Here is a 23,794-nt window from a genome sequence, read left to right on the forward strand (position 1 = left end):
TTGAGGCCAAACGAAAGAAAACTTTAACTACAGGATGTTACTGAGTAACTGATACCCTGACAACCAAACAACATGGTTTCCTATGTAGCAGTCTTAGTCATTAAAGTGTTAGACGCAACAAAAACTCAGTTTCGTTTTGAAAAGATATTCAATATATACTATACCACTGGTATAAGGCTTAATCGTCCATCTTTGATGCAAAATACATTTATTTTTGCCTCATTTTAAAGTTTCTCCCTCATTAGTTTTATGTGTGTGTATATACAGTATATTAGGATCTGTGTCTGTACTTATATGCACCGTATGAACGATGAACTATGTTGTCCTCGCCATATGTGTGTGTGTCTTTGTGTGTGTGTTACCAGGCCAGTGGAGAGGCCAGTCGTTGACTTCTGGGGCTCTTCTGGTTTTCTACAGCTTGTTGATCATTGAGAGCTCTCTGTGGTAAAGAAACAACAGGGTTTTTAAGATACTTTTTCTAAGTTTTTGTGTTGCATGTATCTTTTTAATGTTTTTCTTTTCATCTTTGGGTTTTTTATATTTTATATTTTTTAAATCAGCATTGAAAATAAGGATTTGAGCCCTGTTGTTCCCATTATTTTATGAACATATAAAGTTGCTCTTGATTCACAATAAAATCACTTACTGTATAAAATGGATAACAATAATAAAATGTAAAGGTGAATATTTGGGTTAATTTGTCCATTGAGACTACATGCTGTACAGAACAAGTCAAACATGCTAAAAGGTTATTGTTTAGCTTACATTGTAGCTTATGATTAATCTTTTAATATATAACTTTTAAACGTGTTTTTTTAGAACATTTGTTAGTTAGTTAGTACCATAGCCTGGCAGACTTTCTCTATACATATTTGATGAAATGCAAGCAGTGCTCAAAACAAAAAACCTAAGTAATGAGGTGTGTTTTTCTGCATCCATTGTGTTGTGCAGAAGGAGCTGGGTGAAGATTTTTCTTTTTAGCAAACCATTATGTTAAATCGTTTGGTGGAAAGGAGCTACAGGGATTGCATGCTTACATGCTGTGTGATATATATATAGTTTTAACTTTAACGCTGTAAAGTTTCGCCAGTAGGGTTATTTTTAATAATCAAATGCTTCTTGCTTACCTGAAATTTGATAAGGAAATCCGCAAAGATACCAAAGAAGGCCTCAGTGTTTGTGGATTGGCCGTCTTCTCCAAAGTAAGAGGCAGTTTTGCTGAATTCCTCCATAGCTCTCTGCTGCAGGGACTCCAGAGACTGCAGAGCTGGATGACTGTTTTCCAGGAAGTTCTATAAATACTGGAGTCAAGGTTTTATTTTATCTTCAATGGCTCTACTTTTATTTTCTTGTATTAGCAGAATACACATCTCAGCACTACTTTGTTAATTTTGTGAAGGATACACTCATTACGACAGAAAATCGGTCCTCAGCCGTCACAGGCATCTTCTGACACGCTGAGCGGATTTCCTGTATGGTTGTATGAAGGTCATTCAGATCTGACGTGATAATCCTCTGGTTTACTAGAGATAGAAAAAGGAGAAGAAGGTGTGCTTAAAATCAATACAAAAAATCAATATAAAAAAACCCATTTCCCAGTTCCCAATGTTTAAGCTGTGATGTAGAGGTCTTAGGAAAATGTGTCTACCTTTTGCTGCAAGAGGAACCATAGTTAAATCTTTGGAAAAATCCAACACATCAGGGAAGTGGTGACATAACGACTTGACCAGAATATGTAGAAATGTTGACTTCCCATCCACTGTTTTGGTTGTGCTCAACTGCAGAGGAAATCATTCAATTATAATCTATATAAACATAATACGTTGGGACAGACTGCTTTGAAAATAAATTGGTCACATGATTTAAACATGTATTGGTGTAAGATGTACCTCTGTAAGGAAGTTGATCTTGAAGCCTGTAGTTTTGTTGGTTTTAGGCTGGCTGTTATTCAAGTAGTTCCCCATCGCCAGCACAAACTAACAAAACACAGAATGTTTAACAACCAAACTGAATACACACTTCTATAGATGTAATCACAGCATAATGTTTTTTAACTATATGATTATAAATGCAGTGGGGAGGTTTGTGTTGCTGTGGGTTTTCTCAAAATCACTCAGAGATATTAGTACTGTATAACATATTTTTATTTTTTTGAATGCACTGAACAGTAGGCTACCTCTAGTATCTTAGCCAGCTTCTTGCTGGTCTTCAGCTCCATGGAAGCTTTGTAAAGACAGTCGTACGCTCCCCTCATCTCCTCTGTCTTTTCCTGCAGTGAACATTTGAAGAGGAGGCACTCCATGCGGGTCTTGTACTCTGGTACTGATAACATCTGATGGAGAACACACACACAAGCAAAGAAGTGAGTGAGAACAAACACACAGACACATGTAGACCACACAACCAACCCACTCGTCCACACTCTGGGAGGACTGTACCTGCAACACAAACTGGTCCGGCTCACTGAGTTTGCTGGGATCCTCTCTGTACTCTTCATACTTTTTGACCTCCTCTGCATCGGGGGCATACAGCAGCAGCTGTTTGATGTGTGCTGGCTCCAGCCGGTCAGTGACCATGTTCATCAGCACCTTACGCAGCTCACCAGGAGACAGCTTCAGGTGGGCTATCAGGATTGCTAAATGTTATAAAGAAGATGAACAGGGATTATACATCTCTGTTTTACCATTAATCTGGGCAAATGGTAAAAACATACAGTATATACTATTTTCTACTTACAGGCATTGTAGGCCTTCTTATGTGACAGAATTGTAATCACATCTTTCTTCTTGAAGGTTTGCGGTAGGCGGCATTGCTCTGGAACAGGCACTAAAATGAGATCAGTGTAAGTGAAATGCCTAGATGTTATGGATTTACATAGTAGATAGAAGAGAGATGAATGGAAATAAATATTCTTTTTACATTGTTTGCAGCAGGTTTAAAGCAAATTAAAGGAAGTAGAATAAGTGCAGAAGAAACTCAATACCACAATTACGGTCGAAAATATGAGAAATGCGAGGAAAAGTAATTAAAAAAAGCTGGGGCTTAGTGTGTTGTTATATTTTTAGAACATGCAGACATTATTTGTGTGTGAAATACTGTAGACCTAATGCCTAAATAATCACTCTCCAAGAACCTGAATAATGATGTGCTGAGAAATAATAATTTGTCATTCAGGCTTTTGCATATCATTTTATGATTTTCAGCCATGCTTTCTATTTAGAGCATTGCAGATCTGTGACATACTCACAGGAGCTCTTCTGTGTCCCAAAGTGCAGCTCCAGGTCCAGATACTTCACCATGTCATGCAGTTTGTCATAGTCAGAATTTGCTCCCAACTAATAAAATCATGCAAAAATGTCACTATTTGAATTACAATTTTGTGACAGAAATGTGGAAATCTAAACATTGAAGCTCACCTGTCCCCAGATCGTCCCCTCTGAGTTTTCCACCTGCTCCCAGCGCAGCCTCTTCACACTCATGTGGTTGGAGTCCATTCTGGAGAGTGAAGGCCTTGGCAACGGTGGAGGGGTGCAGGGTGGAGGCAGGGGAGGAGGGGGAGGGGGGTCGCGGTGCTCTGACGGGTCAGATAGTGAGTGTGGGAGGGAATGGGGCTGGCTCTGGCTGTGGGATTGCTTTTGATGGGCCTGGGTTTGGGGCTGGTGTTGCGACTGCAGCATGTGATGTGAAGGCTGGGACTGCGGGCGGGGGGCTTGGGGGGGGGGCTGGACCTGGTGCTGGGACTGGTGGTGTTGGGGCACAGGCTGGAAGGTGGAGAGGGTGGTCTGGTGTGGCTGGAGTGGCTGAAAGGTGGAGAGAAGGGGCTGAGGCCTGTGGGGCTGCTGGGGAGGGTGGATGACGTGAATCTGGTGTTGGTAGTCCTTCGGGGGCGGCTGAGGGGTCATGTGGTGGATGTGGTGGATCTGAGGGGAGCTGGAGTGGTGGTGGGTCTGCTGTATAGAGTGGGGTCTTTGGGGAGAAGGTGTGGTGGGCTGGGGGTGATGGGTTTGGTGGAGCTGCTGATCTTGGGGTCTCCCTTGTGGCGACACCGGGGTCTGATGATGACCTTTAAGACTCCTCCGACTCTGGTGGGAGTGGCTGTCCCGGTTCACCTGAAAAGGGAGGGAGGCAGGTTCTTGACAGTCTTCATGCAGAAGCTCCGTGGAGGAATGGTGGGGCTTTGTTTGGTGCATTTGGTGAGCTTGATGGAGCAGCTCTGTGGAGGAGTGATGGGCCTGGGCTTTGTGCATTTGGTGGAGCATTTCTGACGACGAGAAGGCTTGTTGTAACTGCTGGAGCATCTCAGTAGATGAGTGGTGGGGTTGACCCCGATGCATCTGTTGCGCCTGGTGGAGAAGTTCAGTCGAGGAGTGGTGGGGCTGCATTTGCTGCATCTGGTGACCTTGGTGCAGAAGCTCTGTGGAGGAGTGATGGGCCTTGGTCTTGTGCGCTTGGTGGAGCATTTCTGAAGACGAGAAGACCTGTTGTAACTGCTGGAGCATCTCAGTGGATGAGTGGTGGGCTTGGGCGTGTTGCAACTGATGGAGCATCTCAGTGGATGAGTGGTGGGCTTGGGCGTGTTGCAACTGATGGAGCATCTCAGTGGATGAGTGGTGGGCTTGGGCGTGTTGCAACTGATGGAGCATCTCTGCAGAGGAATGATGAGCTGGGGCTTGTTGCATCTGGTTGAGCATCTCCGTGGACGAATGGTGGGCCTGGGGTCCCATGCCCTGATGGCTTTGGTAGATACCCTCAGAGTATTGACCATGTTGGTTAGGATGGCCGGTCGGTTGGGGCGACGGCTGGTGTGGAGGTGGGGCTGATCGTGACAGACGTCGGTGGAGATGACTTTGGTGGGCCTGTTGCTGCTGTGCTTGGCGCATCATATACAGAGGATGGTTAGCGTGGGGATGGGTGGAGTCTGGAGAGGGGAGTGGGGGTAAGGACTGGTGGAGCTGTTGGAGAGGAAGCGGTGAGTGGGCTTTCTGCTGTGTTGGCTGGTTAGGCATGGAGTGATGGCTCTGGTAGATCTGTTGCTCTTGATATGCTTGTTGCTCCTCGTAGGCTTTTCGCTCTTCATAAGCTTTACGCTCTTCGTAAGCTTTTTGCTCCTGGAAGGCTTGGAGCTCCTCCAATGCTTTTTGCTCCTTGTAGGCTTGACGCTGTTCGTACGCTTTTTGTTCCTGGTAGATTTGGCGCTGTTCATACGCTTGTCTTTCTTGGTAGGCTTGTTGCTCCTGGAACAGTTGTTGCTCTTCAAAAAGTTTTTGCTCCTCGTACGCCTGTCTCTCCTTGAACATTTTCTCCTGATAGGCCTGTTGTTCGTGGAAAGCTTGCTGCTCTTGTAAAAGTTGCTGTTCTTCAAAAGCTTTCTGCTCCTCATACTCCTGCCTCTCCTTGTAGGATTGTTGCTCCTCGTATACTTGTCTTTGCTGAAAAACCTTTTGCTCTTGGAAGGCTTTCAGCTCTTGTATAGTAGCCTGGACTTGAAGGTCATCTCTTTTGGGCATGACTTTATGTAAGGAGTGTCGTTTAGGTGGAAGGTGATTGCGAGGTGGAGGTGGTGGAGGAGGGCCAGACTTCCGGCGGATGGGCACATATGCTCTTGGGGATTGTTCAGGGGTGTAGCTGAGCTGTTGCTGTTGCTGTTGCTGAGACTGAGTCTGTGCAGGTGTTGGAGGGGGGGGTGGGGGAGGCGGGTCATTGAACTGAACAGGCGGAGGTGGTGGAGGGGACATTGGAGGTGGAGGGATGTGGTCAGAGCAGGAAGAGTAGGTGAGGGAGGAAGCGTTCTCTTCTCCACTGCTGCTTTGAACATCACTCGGACTGCTGAGCTCTGGGGCCACGAATCCTCCATTTTCATTTTCATCTTCGTCCACCCCCAAGTCCTCTTCAATATCCTCATCATCATCATCATCATCTGGGAAGCCCATCTGCACAATATCCTGGTATTAACACCAATTACACTTCATTAGACCCTTAATGTCAAAGTGGAACGTGGTAAAAATATTTTGGCAAACTTGTCAAGCAATATATGGAAAATTGATTACAACAGGAGTTTTTACACTTATAACAAATATGGCTGTCTATTAAAACTGGGCAGGTTCTATAGGATCTACCGGCGATATATGTGCTAAACAATTTTGACATGCACTAGCAGGATTGTCACTAAAGCTTACTTTAATGACAGATTGAGTATTTCACCCTACAAAGGCTCCTCACATCAAAAGTAGTAAGCACGATGCTATGTGGCAAAACTTTATTTTAAACTTACTTCCATTTAGTTGTTGTGTGTTTAACCTTTCAATGTATTCGGGCATGACGGCATGTTTTAATGACGTGGCTTAAATGTTGATGGTTGGGCTGCTCCTTTGTCAATATTAGATCACAGTTAGGCATTTTGAATGATTCTTTGAGGTCCAAGTGATGGAAAACAATACTGACATGTAACTCTGCAGGACAACCACTAAGGTAAGAGATGTGATGTATGTGAGGCCATTTATTGCAATAGTTTCTCTTATGTGTTTCACTTTGTCCCTGTTATTTTAGGGGACTATGTTCTGTACCCATTCTGTAAGTCCATGTGTGTCAAGGGGTCTGTCCTATTTCACATTTTGATACAAGGCCAACTGCCTGTAGGGAATAAGTGTACCAAGCAGAACTAACCCTCTACAATATTTCAGCTTATACATGAACATGGTGGCCTTCAGGATTTTTGTAAAAAGATATATATATATTATTCTACAACAAACAATATACTTATAGATTCATCTTAACCTTTAACTGACTGAAGCGTATCTACTGTCTTACGTTTATTTTAGTAGAGTTGAAAGAAAATAATCACACAAACAGTTAATTATTCAGATTATAAACTAAACACATATTTACTGAATAAACATCAATAGTCCTCTGATAGTTATATAATACACTTAAAATAGATTTTATAATCAAGCTTTAGACTTAATGTAATTCTACCTCCTCATAGTCGTTCTCCGGAGTCAGGAAGTCATCGATGATGGCCACCCTCTGTCCCAGCTGCTCGCTCAGAGCGTCCAGAAAGCGATCTGTGTCTTCTGAGCGCGGTGGTTTGGAGAAGGTGTAACGCCGCTTGTTGTTGCGGTGGGCAGGGGGGCTGGATGGGAAGTCAGGGGGCTCTGGAGGGGATGTAGGGGGACTGTCCAGGCTGATGTAGGGGTTAGACTCCCCACTGGTCTGACTCGTAAGCCCCGATGAATAGAACTGGGATTGAGGGGGACTGGGAAGAGGCTCCGGCCAGGATGTAGGCGGGGCTTTACGGCTACCTGGGATAAGGGGGAAACACACAGTCTACAATTATAAATGAAGGGTACATTTCTAAAACATAATGTCAGGTGCACAGTCTTTCAGATAGAAAACATAAGGCATTCAATCTAAAACAGTATTAATGAAAGTTAATGTAACAAACTTTTGGAAGTCCTGCATTTGAAAAAAGGTTATGAACAAAAGGCCGTTTAAACATGTCTCCCAGTGGAGCTAACCATTGCTGAAAACACATTTTTGATTAAGGTGTGTGTTTTCTTGTTCCACTTCCACCATCACCATATCCTCCTAACTGTATGAGGTTCAGTATTTCTTGGCAGTATTATTGAGATGGTGTATGTTAGTCCTTCAACCTAACATGCCTGCAACCTGAGAGGCTGCTCTGCCTGGTGCAGACTTAGGATATTCCTATCTTCCCCTCATAGATTCACTATGCATCCGTATCCATTGAAGGAAGATCAAATGAAGTCTAAGCTGGCTACTTCCTAATCAGACAAAATACACTTAAACCAATCATATTGGCAAAGAAAAGATTGCCAATCTAAGAATAAAGGAAATTGACTTCAATACTTTTTTTTAGCACTTGTTATCCTACCTCTTCTACAATAGAAACACACATGCAGGCACACAGGCAGACACACAATCAAATTGCAAGCTAGTCATTCTTCAAAGGAAATCAGTTAAATATAATTCCAGCTGCTATGAGTTTAGTGTGTATGTACGTATTAGCTACCTGTGTTAGCATGTGTTGTAGGGGAGGCTGTGCGTGAGGGAGGCTCCAGTTCCAGCAAACTGTCGGGGGCAGGAGGAGGACGATTCTTCAGAGACTTGGACCTCTTGCCAGAATACATGTTCTCCAGTTCAGCGTACACTGCCGACAGCTTGCATGGTGGAAATGTACAAAGAAACCAGAGTAAGTCCTCTTGCACTAGTGATGGTGAGTCCAACGTTTATAGTTATTATTTCCCATGAGGACTTTGCTACATACATTGGTGAGGTTGTTGGGAGTCTCAGGAAGGGAGGTACCATCTCCTGACTGTCTCTCTCCTGGAGCCAACCTCATCCCTGCATCCAGCACTGCCTCTGCACGGAAGCCTATTACAATACACCAATCAGTTTGACTGATGGTTGCCAGATTTGGGCAGGTTCTCAGGATGTGGACAAGAACAATTTGGGCTGATGGGCAGCTCCAGTTAAATTGGGCTTTGGGCCAATAACAAAGAGGCAACCTCCCAAAGAATTGTGGCTACAATTATCAAACAATTATTCCGATTTATATGCTTTAGTATGTATGATAATGAAGACAATAAAGATCTGTACCCATGCCCAAGTGTGTGCCAATGACCAGGTCATCAGAGCTACGCCCCCTCACACTGCTCCTGTACGTGGTCCCTGTCACCCTCATGGAGCTGCTACGCCGATGGGGCTCGGGGGCAACCTCGGGGTCCGGAGGAGGGGGAGGAGGTGGTGGTGGTGGAACTAGAACACACACACATATATTGGCAATGCAGAGGAAGAGGCAAAGGTGTATGAAGGGCTGCGGCACCTGAGTTTATTGCACTTTACTGAGCCAATGATCCCCATGAAGCGCCAACCTCGCACACACAAAAACTCTTTATATTCATTCATACATTTGAAAAAACAGATGTGCCACACACCTGGCGCTTTGTATCCAAGAAAGCGTGAGATCTTGCTCTGGCAGTGCTCCTGCTCCTCATACGTCATCAGCTGGTAGACAAACTGCCAGATCACCTGTTTGGCAGGAGTGTCCAGCACCGGGAACACATCCACGATCAGAGTGTCCACATTCCTGTTGTCATGGAAACAAAGTAAAGATAGGTCAGAGATTGCCTCACTGTTCAATCAGAGGTTGAAGTTGTGGGTGAAGTCCTCCACTTGTGCAAGAAACTAGAAACTAAAATAACAGGCGACTCCACTGATTTGGCTAATGAACTAAAAAACTATTAACACACAGCCTGTAGTACAGACTTTACAAGGCAACAGGGAAATGGCTATAAACACACATACTGTATGTATATTCATCATATTTAGTCCTTTAAAAAAAGATTTCCTTAATCTGTGTCTTGCACATCCTCAAACTTAAATACTATAAGAGCCAACCTGCACCTTGGGCTTAATTGTAACAATAACCACCTCATTTGAACAAATGTATACCTCCACAATGCACTTTTCACTGTAAATGAAATTCCAATTACAGTATGGTTGAATATAAAAGCACATAACAGCCCGAACAGTAGTTATAGAGATGTCCACGTCTGATCTCACCCCATTCCTCATGCTTTTCTTTTGATCTTATTCCCCACCCTTACTCACCTGTGCTGGAAGAAGTTCTCCAGAGCCTTGCAGATGGTGTACTTCTCCTGGATGGTCAGCAGGTGCTCGAGCTGCTGTCCGAAGGTGCGTCCCTGAACCCGGATACTGGGCGGAAGAATCTCTGCCACCCACTGCAGGGAGCTGAGGACAGGGGAGCGGGCCCCCTCTGTGGGAACGCTGGCCCCCGCCAGGTCCTGCTCTGACAGGCTGAAAGAGGGCGGACCATCCTCCACTACCAGAGTGGGCATAGCACCGCTGCCCTGGAGCATGGACACCACCTTCTCATGGGACGAGGTCCTACAGGCAGACACATGGTACACATGGAGACACCTGTTATAGCCTTTAACTGCATGAGCCAATGATTTCATTACACTAGAAAGAAATCCTACCATTTAAGTAAAATAGACATTTTACTGACATAAACAATGCTTTCTGTATTCTGCAGAGAATATACCAAGGTTAAAACACAGTATCACAATTTCTGGGGAGCTATTTTTAGGAACTAGTTTTTCTACTAAATCCATCAGATATTATATTTCTATTCCTGTCAATAACTGTGTGAGCTCTACAAACAACAAAACACTTTCAACAGAGGAACCAGATAACCATATTCATCTAAATATAATCAGTTTTGTGTTAATTAGATTTAAAATTGAACCTCATGTCCAGTCCATTGAGGAACATGATGCGGTCTCCTGGTTTTAGTCCTGCCTTGTCTGCTGGGCTTCCTGCAGAACAGAGACCGAGTACAAGAGACATCTGACTTGATTATTTCTTCATTTCAAGAATAGTACAGTAGAAAAGTTTGAAAACGTTGTGTTATAACATTGAAATAACAAGAAGTATTCCATGCGCCATATACTATTCGTAATAAAATTAAAATAAACACTTTTTTATTTTACTTACCGGGGATGACAGAGTCGATCCACACTGGAGCATGGCCTCTTAGAGTGAAGCCAAAGCTCGTGTTACCCTTACACACTCTCACCGTCCTACATTGACAAATTTGAGCTTTGATTAGTGGCAGGACTGAAGGATGAACAGAGGCTCTATAAATGAAAGAAAAGCAGGTAAGCACTAATACTCAGCTCTAGATCAAGTGATTGCTAAATGTGCGTGGTAATATATGATAAAAGTAACATTTATAATTGAATGGGTTACCAAAGAAACCCTGGTGCACGTATTATATAAGACATAATGGACACACACTGTGCTTAAGTTGTTCATTATTACAGTAACTATAACTCAAAGATACATTAGCTGTGATTTGTTCAAAAAGTTAACTGCAATTAGAAAAATAATGAGTTTAATCGAGAGTCCAACTGTGGACCCCCTGCAGATTCTCATATTCAGCAGCATTAACAAACCTAAATATGGACACTATATCCCAGGGGCTCTAAACCACATCAGCATGAACCAACCAAATCTGATGAGGATTAGTTTTATCAATTTTATCAAAAGACATGATAGGAAACAACGTCACAGCAGATGAAAAGAGCAAGAAAAAATGTGTATGTATAAACATGCGTTCATCTTCCAACCACTGAACCGTGTATTTTTATCTTTACACCTACTCCTCTTAATTCACATAAATTCCGTGCTCACACAGAAAGACCCGTCACAGCTGCTCTCATGTAGAGTGGGTATAATTCTGATCAGACGTAAGGAGAGAGAAGATGTTATTTTAGGAAACTGGTTTTCTTTGAAAGCTAAAAATGGATTGGCTCTGTGCAGCTGGTGAAAATGGGATGATGATGATGATGATGATGATGATGATGATGATGATGATGATGATGATGATGATGATGATGATGATGATGATGATGATGATGATGATGATGATGATGATGATGATGATGATGATGATGATGATGATGATGATGATGATGATGATGATGATGATGATGATGATGATGATGATGATGATGATGATGATGATGATGATGATGATGATGATGATGATGATGATGATGATGAGACTCTTGCTGATACAAGGCCAAAGCACCCAGGAACTAAAGAAGTCAATATGAGTGAAGAAGCTAAATCTGCATCATAACTTTAAATACAGACCTGCAGTTGGCGGTGTTGCCACTGGAGTGCCCAGCTATGAGGGAGGTGGTCTTGCGCATGCCGCGGGCGGGGGGGACCACGCCTTCCTCTGCGTGGGTGCGTGGCACTGAACTGGCTCGGGTGGAGACCAGAAGGCGTTCGGCGTGATCCTCGCTCCGGCTGCGGCGAAGGTGCTGGCGGCTGGGGTCGCTGAAGCTCCGCCCTTTGATCCGGCTCATCAGGCTCTGGTTGACCACCTCGTCAAACCGCTCCCGGTGCTTCTTGGGAATGAAGATCCTGGCAAACATTGTGGAATCAGACACAAACTCAGATTCACACCCACAAAATCACACGTGAACAGCATTTCAAATCCAAAATTCTTGATCCTCCTCCATCCTGATCTCTCAAAACATTCATCGTCCAATGTATCAGGAAAACAATTCTTGTTCTGACTACATATTGTTCCAGCTGCAGCTTCCATTTAATTGGGCCAAAAATAGTTCAGTCCATATCGTCTCATGGGAGGGCCGAGGTAGGCAGAAAGGATTGGTCCAACATTTGTTTGTGAGTGTACGCATGTGTGTGAGAGACTCAAAGGGATAAAAGACAAGCTTTGTCTGTGTTGTCCCGTCACATCAGCTGCAGGTTATAGTGTCAGAGACAGCTTCCTGCTAATATGCGAAAAAAGGAGGAAGCTCAGAGCCAGAGATACATCTGGGAGAAAGAGCTGCTCTCCTCCTACCAGTGTTATTATCCCCCCTTTGCTCTTATAGAAATAACCCACCCTTGGATATTCTAAGATCATCTAGTGAGAGTTAGTATGGTTTTGTGAGCGTGGTGCACCCTTGTCTTCCAGTCTGCTTAAAGTGCCACAAACACAAAGATGAAAAGAAAGTGCCTAGGCAATAAAATAAAGAGTGTTGGCACTACAGGCTTGAATTGAAGCTGTCTTTTGTGACAGTTTTATTGTTCTAGGATTGTTCAACATCAGCACACAACTGGAAAAAAGGCAGTCTTTCTGTCTGTTTTCTAAAACATGACATTTACCCACTGATGTTTTGTTATGCTTAAACTGTCTTACTCCATCAAACTCTCTTACAGTTGTGTTTTCTGCTGCATGACGTTTATATCAAGCCAATTATCTGCCGGAACACGAACGGTTCGGTAGCAAACAACAGAAATGACCCAGAAATGGAAGAATCATTGCCAATAACTGTGTTGTGAAAAAAGTGTTATAGGCTGCAATTTTTCTTTATATAGGACACTCTCACTTTTTCTTTCTTCTTTTATCTAATTGTTCTGCATACACATACACAAAATCTTCCATTTCCTTTTATGTACACACACCTCATTTGTACCTTTTCTATTTTGCATACTCTCCCCCAATCCAGATACAAAATGATGCTGCCTCCATCTCAACTCCATCCTCTCTCTATCTCTCTGTCTTCATCATGAATCTCCTGGGGTCTTCTACTGTGCAGAGGAGAAACGAGTGCTTTGGTTTTTCAGTGCCCCAGTTCTAATAGGCATCCAGATACACGGCACAACTCAACAGCTACTTTTGAGAATTAGTCCCATCGGTAAGTCGTCACAGTGCTTCGGCAGGTAGGTTTGGGGAACATTGTTAGGAGTCAAGGATTCGATGATTTGGTAGATTCATAAAAACGTACAGAAAAGTTTTAGGTTTGAATTATGAGTGACTCATAACCCGCGCTTTCCCATTATCCAAAGTTTATGCAAGCTTGCACATATTTCCCCTCTGTAAGTTTCTTACCTAAACAAAATCGGACAGACTAAAGTTCACAGAGCTTCCTCTCACACACACACACCAAACACACAGGTAATGACTTGATTACAGCTAACAGCAGACACCTTTACATTGATCTAATAAAACCTGGGACTATATCCAAAGCCAGTCAGTGTACAGATGTAATAAAACACTCTGTAACTTTGTATCTTTTACTTATAAGGTAAAAAGCTTTAAATCTGGAAATCACAATTAAACCACTCCTCACTTATCACAATTAACAGTCTGTGCTTGAAAGATTAGAAATTCAATACATTACCATGTCAGTAATGCAAGTTAGATTTAAGACTATTCAGATAAACTATTCATAAAAACCGTTGATTTATTGCACTGGTTTTAGGTTTTCCTGCTTTGTAATCCATTAGTCAGTCTAGTGTCCAATATTAGCGCCTTATTTATGGGTGTATGTTGCAAGTGAAATTGTCTCAACCAGTATCAAGTAAACAGCACCGCAGCAACAGCACAGCTTCCCCCTACAATAAATCAGTCATACCTCACACTAGTCACAAAAGGTGAATCCTGAGTTAACTGCAGTTACAGCCACAAATGCCACAACAACAGGCTATATTACACAAAGCTTTAAAAAAAAAAAAACACAATATGGATGCTCCTGCTTACCTTAGCTTTACCCTTAAATCAAAAACTAACTTGAGATCTCTGACCAGAGCAACAACAGGCTGAAAAGATTTGTGCATCCTTCGGATTCTTGATCACCATACAAATGTAAAACTGTCAATCATTCAGAAAGTGGCTGGGAGTCTCTTGTATCAACTACAATCTACATCTACAAACTATCTATCTGTTGTGTACAATCCTGGTCCAATCCCTGCAGGCTCCTTGTTGACATACATAAGTGTTTTTAAATGCCACATCAAAAAAATAAACGTAAAGTATCATATTGAAGGGATAATCACTTACGTACTTAAACATTTCCTTTGCTTACATCGAAGACATCCATATAAGAAATAGCCCTGTGTAAATGCTAGGTTCATGCAAAAGAAACCCTTCCCAGAGGACTGAAATGTGCTCATCTGCAACACCAGACTGCTCTGAAGTGCTATCTCTTAGGTCAGATGTGTGATCAAGAGTAGAACTACAACAAGAAGAAGTCAAGATTGAGACATGACAAAACTAAATTAATTAATTCTGCACTTAGAAGAAAGAAACAGAGTCAGTGACAAAGAGACAGAGTTATTGAAAGAGTGAGTGATTCGTGGATATAAAGCATGAAAGAAAAAGCTGCAGAGATATACATGAAAACACAAGTAGTAACATATGAGTCAAAGGCAGGGAAAGAGAGAAAGTGGAGAACTAGAGCTCTTTCTAGGTCAGGGTCATGTAACTTTTGGGAATGAAGCAGGCTAGCATGTGCTCTCAGGCGATGTAGGCCACAAAACTTTCACAAACTGCACCCATACATCACCGGTGTGTCTCAACAAACGGCAGATAGGGAAAACTAAACTGAATGGGGCCCTTTATTGTGTATTTGTGGCAGCAATCATTTCTGTGACTTTAATTGCCTAAAAACATAGTCTCTCTGTCATATTACGATCTCAGCAAGAATATTTAACCTATTGAATCTTGTAAACATGCCAAAACAAGCGAGCAGAAACTTCATAGCTTTGTTCAATGAAGTTTGATTTAGGCTTTAGGATGCCCTCAATTGAAGGAGGGCGAGAAGCGTCTATAATTAGGCCTAAAGGAGGGGTGGATCAAGGACACAGCACACAGAGGGATGAATGACAATTGCATTCAGCTGGAAAACTCATTGCAATAACCATTATAATGAGACCCACTTCGGATCAGCTAATTTGACAGCTAGGCCAGTTATGAATTTGCAAACACAAAGCATAGCGTCAGACACAAAGTTTAATTGCGAAACCACAGACAGCCAAAACAAAGAAAAGTATCAGCAATTATTTGGAGATGTCAAACTTAAAAAATAGTTGTGCTAGAATCTCGCAGTTTCATATGCTGGAATGAGATTTGGGACAGAAAAGAGTTTTATAATGTTATATGCTGACAGAAAGTGTAAAATGATCTTCAATAAGACAAGATAACACACACACACAGAAAACAGTTGCACAACAACACTTCAGATACAAGTCAGCACAAACAACTCAAAGCACAGCGAACACTGCTGAGATCACAGAAAAAGTCCCATACCGAAAGTGTCTGGAAAGGCTCCTATCCCTTCCCATGGTTCTTGGGGGCTTTGAGGAAGTGCCTGCTCTCAGTGAAGCAATGCAAATGATTCTTCTCCATGTGGGTGAGTCCCCGTCTCGTTTGAATAAACAAACTCTCCGAGACAAGAGGGGACAGAAGAGATGAGAAAAAGAAAGGCGTCCTGAATCTCAAAAGTGCTTGCTGCAGGCTCGGAAAGCAGCCAGAGAAAGAAGGAGAGAGAATGAAAGAGAGGGAGGGAGCACAATGGAAGAGTGGTTCACATCCCTCCACACCTCCAAAACATCCTCAGGTAGCACCATCAGCTGTTCTCCATGCTCATGTTTGGGGCGGCACTCCCCATTTTTTCCCATCTTTCGCCCTCTAAAGAATCAAGGAGTCCAGGTAACCGCAGGGTAGTGTACTCTCCTCAATCATAGTTCAAAGATAAGTCTCATCACTGAGTCGTCCATCATTTTTCAGTAAGAGTGAGTGTGTGATAAATCTTCTCTTCCCTCAGTGGAGGAAAGAATGGGAGGAACAGAGAAGTAAGTGAGAAGGGAGAGAGAAGAGAAGTTGAGACAAGAAGGAGAGCCCCAGTGGAATTGCATTGGCAGGTCAGCACAATGATTGTGTGTGTGAGTGTGTGTGTGTGTTGGGGGGGGGGGGTAAGAACCGATAATGTGCATAAGGGATGGCACAAGAACCTTGACAGCCATGTCTGTGCAACAACTATGACAACATCTATCCAACAAAAACTTGTCTGATTGATTCATAAAACATTTGTAAAAGGCAGAAACAGTCTGGTTTTCAAATAATAATGAAAACAAAAGAAAAAAAAACAGCACTGCATCCTGGGTTGAGTGCACACGTCTAATTAATTCATATCTTTGAAGTCTATATACAGTTTCAGACAAAGGCCTTCAGTTAACTTTAATTACATTCAATTACCATAACACTGCAGAATCGCGTGAACAAAAGAGCAAGTAGATGTTCAAACATTATCTCTAATGACACTCCAGATACAGAAGCTTCTGCATAATTTCCGAGTGTTCAAGCCCTCGCTAACCTTTGGTTTCAGAGCCGTTACAAAATCAAAACTGGCAAATGTGTCAGAAACCTAAAAGAGAATTTATTAAAAGAAATAGGCTGTTTAAAAATAGAACACATCCTGTGGGAGAGTGAGGCAAATCGGCGAGGGGACAGAGGCAGACTGAGCACAGTGGCCCAGCTGGTCAAGTTTTACAAGGCATTAGGATATAATATCACAGTTGCAACATCAGTCAACATCACGGGTATATATTTTTTCAAAATTGTTCCACCCTCATTGGAACAAAAGAAATGGAGAAAGCAGACAACATCAACACTTTCAGACCAGCTCGCACTTGTTATGGGTGTCAGCATACTAATATTTGCCAATCAGCACTAAAAAACAACTTAGACTATCATTAGTTTTGCTGATATTTAGTCATAAGCCAAAGCATTGGACAAATTAAAATAAATATTTCAACCTGATGATGGCATTTAGGAAAAGGGAAGTGCTCACCTAAGTTGATGGGGATGTGAATATGTGTACAAAATGATGGCAATTTAAAGTTTTGGAGACATTTCTTTAAAGGTCACAAATGTCCCCCTAAAGGAAGCACTGGGTATGAGTAAAGGAATCATTAAATGTAGTAGGAGTCATTTCAAACCCAGAATGTTCTAATTGTGTTCCAAACCATCTGACAGATATTGAGATATTAAAGGTTACCACTAACAAGGTTTGAAAAAAAGCTGCCTTGAAACATGCCTAATCAAAATATAATCAGCAACACATTTCCCCAAGAACAGAAAATAAACTCCACATTACATTTCTCTCCTTGGATGAGACATCTAATTGCCAGCAGCAGCAGCCATAAACACCATCACCGCCCCGAGGCTAACGAACAACCTGGAAGCCAAACTCCCTCGGGCTCCGATCACAGAAACATGTTCACCAGATTATGCTGTAAACATCAAGAGCTTTTCCCAACCTGCAATATGAATATTGTGTAGCTCTTTCCAGAGTGAAATTTGCACGGACTAATTGCCATAAAGAAGATGTTGTTGCACAAAGTGACAGCTCATCAGCGCTGATAATGTCAACAACGCAATGACACAGCAGGCAGAGAAAGCGAGAGGAAAAACTTTGCATATCAAAGCCTGTCAAGGTTACAGTGCACCAGAATAAGCACATAGGGATGAAATGATGGGTAACTACAGCTATCTGAAGTAGATTTATCTAAAGAGAGATTCAGACTACTATTAAGAGAGTTACTCTACTTTTTGTATTGGCTGAAGGTAAGAGGAAACAGCTAACGGTCCTCTATGGATACAGTTAATGCATAATTAATGGAAATCCGGTGCAAAACAAATATTACAAAGCATTTTTCGCAGGCAGATTTCTAAGGAAGGAAATGTGCTGCTCAAGCTGTGAGACAGACAGCTGTGTCGGAGGAAAATGAGATGGAGCACAGCTTTGATTTTTTAGCTCGCAGGAATACGAAATTAATCAATGAGAAAAACTGAATGCTAATCGATTGTCACCACAGAATGCTTTAAAATCAGTACAGTTTATTCATCATAAATTATGAATAAACTTGATGACAAAATCTGCAAATGTATAATGCCAAATTGTTTTTCAGTACTCACCTAAGGCAGCAGTTCATAATTTCTCCCCGGAAAGAACTTCAAAGCAAGGACTGAAGGCATGTGTGTCAGAATCAGTGCTGTGTGAGCATCTGCACAGTTCTCTGTTTTCGTATGTGTGCATATCTCAACCAGCCGCCGCAAACTGGAGGCTGTACCAGCAAAGAGCTGTATGCAGAGGAGGGAATAAGGAACATCCAGTGATGTGATAAACGAAAAAAAAATCAAAGGGTGCATCATAGGCGACAGGAAGAAATAGGGAAGAAAGAGACTTAGAGAGGAAGTCAAAGTGAGAGAAGATGAGCGAAAAAAGGTAAACGAGAGGTGGCTGGAAAAAAATAGAAAGCCCAGGAAGATGCAGACATATTGAGTTTTGGGTTTTGATTTTCCGATCAATGCTGAGGACGAAGAAATGCAATATTCTGTGGTGAATTTCTAACTATACTCGTGTGTACTGTAACGGAGAGGGGAGAAACAGAGATATCCGAGCACTGAAGGACAGCAGTCAGTGCTTTACTTCAGGTCAGCTACTCACATGTGCCTTGATGTACACCTCTCCCAAGTTTCACAGTCAAATGCTGAGAGGGGGAGTTTCTAAACTATTGATTCCATGAGGAAATTAAGGAGTTTTTGCAGCACGTCTCCGCCCTGATTGTTGTGTAAAGGCTGTGCAGTGAATCCTATGGCTGTAACTGTGTATAAGACATAATAGGTTTGGAATATTTGAAAAGTACTACACAGCCAGGGTATTATCTGCATGTTGAGTATTAATTTCCCTACTACACTAAAAGGGATTCAATAATGTATAGACGATTGACTTTTTTTGTTGTTGTTGATGTTTTTCCGGCATTTCTAAAAGGTTACTCATTTTTTATTGACAGTTTGGATTTGTTGGAATGTCTTGCTGGGTGGTTAGTTAACTTTGCTCCCATATTTGTGTATGTTTTAACGTGTTGCAGGCAGGTTTTTAGCATTAGCAGTTCACCAATGTACAACCCAAATACAAAAAATACATCTTAAAAGAAGTTTTGGTTGTTCACATTAACAAGCGCGTAAACCCTTTGAGAGTTTAGACAACAGAAGCAGCTTTGGAAACGGCACTGCAGGCTAAAATATTGATGCAGTGTCCTGGTTGCATCACTGTAGTGACAGATATCCAAACAAGATGTCAAGCCACCAGTAAAGCAGAAATGTGTTGCAATCTGATTTAAATTTGCATTGAAGTCTGTATTAATGTGGGGGAAGAGGGGGTATAAACAGTTTAAGAAATTCTCTTATATCTCACAAGACATGTTTGATCACAGCACAAGAAGGACTATAGGACTGGTTAGTCACACAGAGTTAAAACAAGACACACAGCTTCCATTCAGACATGTTTGACAGGCAGAGGGAGTTTTAGAAGCCTGGGGATGACTTTTATGTAATTGTTTTTAATGTGGGTGAAGCTTTTTGTCTAATGCTTTTGTGTTTTCCTAATATCCAATTGGATTGATTCAGAGGCGGGATTAACTGTGACCTGAACAGAAAAACAGCAGCCTGGGTGGTAAATGAGTGTGTTACTTGGGAGTTTGGTTAAACTGTTTTCATTCATTTAAACTGTAAAGCCTTTTTTAAATATAAGGAAAGCGTACAAATCAGCGTTTGTGGCGAGCTGACATTAGCATTCATTCTGTGGTTGCCTGGCAAAATAAAAGAACAAATTCTCAGTCTGATTCAGGCCTCTTTTACTAAAACAAAGCAGTGCAGTCAGTGCAGCATCTTGCGTTTTCAACCTAAAAAAGCTCTGATTAGCTACCTGACGTTGTCAATCAGCTGCTGGTGCTCCTCTGTGATCAAGATGTCGGGCAGCGCCTCAGCCAGACTCTCCACGTCTCTCTCGGCAGCGTACCGCTTCAGAACCTCAAACAGCTGCTCCTTCACATCCAGCTCCTCCCCTAGCACTTCCTCCACCTGAGGGGTAAACCAACGCCCGTACATTAATTCATACAGAAAATGAAAATGCACCAATCACATACAATTTCAAACATTGATTTCACACCCACTTTCTTATTGAACTCCATGGCCTTGTGGGCGCGGCTCTCCCTGATGCTGTCCCCGCTCTGCGACAACACCCTCATGCTGCTGCTCAGCCTCTTGGGCCGCCGGGCCATACTGAGCACGCCCAGACGCAGAGGCCGCCCCTGAGCGGCTTTGATCATGGCCGCTGCCGTTTCATGATGCTTCACTGGGATGCCGTTGACCTCCATGACATAGTCCCCGGCCTTGAGGCCATTGCGACCGGCAGGACCGTTGGGCATGCAGTCCTCCACCATCAGAGGGCAGTCTCCGATGATGGTGAAGCCAAAACGGCCATCTGGGCCAGGAGTGACGTCAATCTGAGGAAGGGGAAAGTACTTAAAGGTACCCTATTATGCAAAATGCACTTTTTGATGTATTGTATCCCCTGTGTGTCAGGTGACTCACAAAGTATCCGGAAATACAACCCTCTCTATTTTCCTCCTTACCCACATCTCTAAAAACGGGGGTACAACGGAGCTGATCAAGATTTGCTGCGGTCATGACGTAATATCGGAAATGCGGGCTGGCTTTACGCCCACGGCCCTATCAGAAACATCGCTGAATCAGAAACAATGCGCGACGTGTATTGGAAGTAATATGGTCTGTGTTTACATTAGTAAGCATCGCTAACACTCTCTACTGGAGAGAGTATATGTAAAAAAGCAGGATATAAAAAGGTAGTCACCTTGTGGTAAACCCGCGAGAGAAAAAGCATTTGAGCTCCATACCATTTCAGAAATAATCCTTGATGTGGTTTGGAACATAATATGGCGTTTAGTCACGGCAGCGTTTAGCTGAGTGTCTGGGTAGAATTCTCCTGCATGAGCTCTCTTTTTTTAATTTCTTTTTTTAAAGCTACGGACCCAGAATCAGCACTACTCTAACAGGGCTGAAATAGAGGGGTATGAGGCATGGCTAGAATGGGTGATCTGTTTGGTATTTTGAGCAAAACACTTCATAGACATGTTTTTTATATATCTGAGACCTATAATATATGTCTAGAAATATTATAATAGGAGACCTTTAAGTGTGTTTTTACTGACTCTCCCTTAATTTAAAACACAAATGGGAATTTTGAGCAAACCTGTTCGATGCGTGACACTACTCCGATGCTAGGTGGCACCGTCTTGAGGGTCTGAGCCAGAGCGACAAGCGCCGGTGTGCTGAGGTTGGTCACATCCTGGCCCTCGATGTCCACCACCTGGTCCCCGGGCTGCAGGCCAGCCAGGTAGGCACTACTGCCCTCCACCACGGACAGGATGTAGCTGGGCCCAGTGCCACCCAGTCGGAAGCCAAACGCCTCGGGCCAGTTCTGATTGGTTGCTGGGAGGCCAAGGTCTGGAAGATGGACAGAAAAGGAAAATTGCAAAATGCTGCAAGTTCATTAACAAGTGACAGTCAAAGGCCATTAAGAATTGTGTCTGTTGAGACTTCAATGGGTTTTTAATTGGAAGGTGAAATGTTTTACTGCTTAAAGGATATGTATGTCACACTAGCATGAAAGAACATTGTTAATCTGGAGCAAGCTGCTGATACAGACGAGCAGGTTGCGAGCTGTTAAATGGAGGTCAAACAGTACAGTTAAATAGGGCATCCCAGTAATGCAAACTGACGAGCTGTAGCAGCAGGTAAATCGGTAATTCATGTAATGAAGCCACGCATATAAAGTAATAAAGCCACAAATATACTGCATAGTAAAGACACAGAATGCACATTCCAGATTTTAAGATGTTTTTCTATTCGATGAATGAAAGAACAGAGAGAAGAAGGTTATTTCTGACTTTTATTATCTAACCCACATGAACCGCTGGCCTTCCCCTGGTCACTGGCCTCATTCTACTGCGGCAGCAAGAGTCCCAACAGGCTCACTTAATCTCAACTCATCTAGATATGTCAAAGATATTTATAGAACATTTCAGGGAACTGTGAGTCCATGTTCTGTTTTCTGATTTCTCACCAAACACAACATAATCGCTTAATATTCAGGATCAAAACATGATCATTCACAACCCTTGTGCTTGTAAAAACTCCTATGTAATTGAGTTAAATTATTATCTTGTATTTTGTTTTGACTTGCTCTCTTGCATTGCACTTTTCCCATTTGCATTAAGAGGCTAATTACAGCTTAAATAAGGCAGAATTGTATCATTTCTAACTTCATCAAATGTTTGTCAAAAATCAAACAAAAAACTCAGACAAAGGTGAAGAAAGACAGAAATAAATAGACTCAATTAGAGATGGGAAGGAAGAAAACGAACTAAAAAGTGCACGAGAAGTGAGAAAATTAGACTTAGATTTACGAAGAAATGTGAGAAATATCTGATCTGCTTCACTGCGAAAAAAGACAAGGCAGTTCTCAGTTTAGCAAAGGGCTAAATATTCAGGGAGAGATGTGGCTGAGTGAATAAAACATGTCAAATCTGAAGGCAACCAAAGAGTCACAGAATGTGGTGTCAGCTTGCAGCGAAGAAACATCAAACAGCTGATTATTGATCTAAAATAGATTGGGAAATCACTGACATGGAGCTGTGGATCAAAAATCCTCACCATCAGTACACATGCAGCACTCAGAGGATTGTCAAGACTTCTTTCAGTCATTTTCTCTCAGCCTGCAACCTAGTTACACAATGTCAGCATAAGCTCTCCTCTTTATCTTACCTCCATCAGATGAAGCAATTCAGGAACTACAAAGTACAATTCAGAGAAAGAGACTTACAGAAATCTTTGGAGGCACTCCGGGTTCCAGACTTGCTCTGGCGCAGGGAGAAGCGACCCTTTCTGCTCAGGAAGCGCCTCATCCTCGCCCGGCTAGCGGCAGGGCACGTTCCAGCCAGCCTTCCTTTGCCCCCGGCCCGGAGGGTGATGCAGCCAAAGGGTGTCTTTGGACACCTTTGTGCTGCTCCTCACCTGAGCTCACTACCTCCAAAAGCCTCTACAGAGCAAGGCAAATCAAGTGTGCCTAAAAGGTCACATCTGTAGGTTATCATGGGGCGACGCCTCCCACTGTTCTCAATCAGAAAACCAGCGGTAAGCAGCTGTGGAGAGGGGGGCCGCAGGAAGGGGGAGAGCATCTGAAAGAAAGGCTCTCCACCTGGGTGAGGCAGTCCAGCCTCAGCTTCTATCGAAACCCAATGGCTGAGAGATGATCAGAAAAGTGGGACACGCTCACTTGGTCCTGAAATGGTTCTTTGCAAGAAAAGGTACTGTGAAGCCCCATTTTTCTATAAATACCTTTCCCTATCTCTCTGTCCCACCCTCTCTCTCTGCCTTCTTCGGTTGCTCATGTGGATAGGGCCCTCTCTGAGGGCTGAGGAGTGACCCAGAAACCAGTGTGTGTTGCACCAGCCGGGGACATTTCTCTGATTAAAGCGGCTGTTTTAACCTCGCTACTCCAGCACCAGTTACAGCCTGCAGATA

At 42.8% G+C, this 23,794-nt stretch overlaps 1 protein-coding gene across 1 annotated transcript; it reads right to left on the reverse strand.

Annotated features, from left to right (window-relative positions):
- On the reverse strand, window positions 1-23,175 carry grid2ipa (glutamate receptor, ionotropic, delta 2 (Grid2) interacting protein, a). Its single transcript, XM_034143200.1, has 26 exons — window positions 23,094-23,175; window positions 23,055-23,061; window positions 21,462-21,756; window positions 20,362-20,694; window positions 20,115-20,269; window positions 11,723-11,976; window positions 10,537-10,641; window positions 10,289-10,358; window positions 9,631-9,927; window positions 8,955-9,106; window positions 8,617-8,775; window positions 8,285-8,391; window positions 8,030-8,177; window positions 6,973-7,298; window positions 5,478-5,942; window positions 3,691-5,033; window positions 3,417-3,585; window positions 3,248-3,335; window positions 2,737-2,826; window positions 2,439-2,635; window positions 2,177-2,332; window positions 1,890-1,976; window positions 1,649-1,778; window positions 1,405-1,523; window positions 1,128-1,292; window positions 1-439 (listed from the first exon to the last, which is right to left on the reverse strand). Exons 1-26 carry the CDS (start codon window positions 23,173-23,175, stop codon window positions 359-361), a joined length of 5,580 nt encoding a protein of 1,859 aa, XP_033999091.1. The 3' UTR covers window positions 1-358.
- Window positions 23,176-23,794: the final 619 nt, after the last annotated feature.

The sequence above is a fragment of the Trematomus bernacchii genome, unplaced genomic scaffold (genome assembly GCF_902827165.1).
Source record: "Trematomus bernacchii unplaced genomic scaffold, fTreBer1.1, whole genome shotgun sequence".
NCBI classification, from domain to species: Eukaryota; Metazoa; Chordata; class Actinopteri; order Perciformes; family Nototheniidae; genus Trematomus; species Trematomus bernacchii.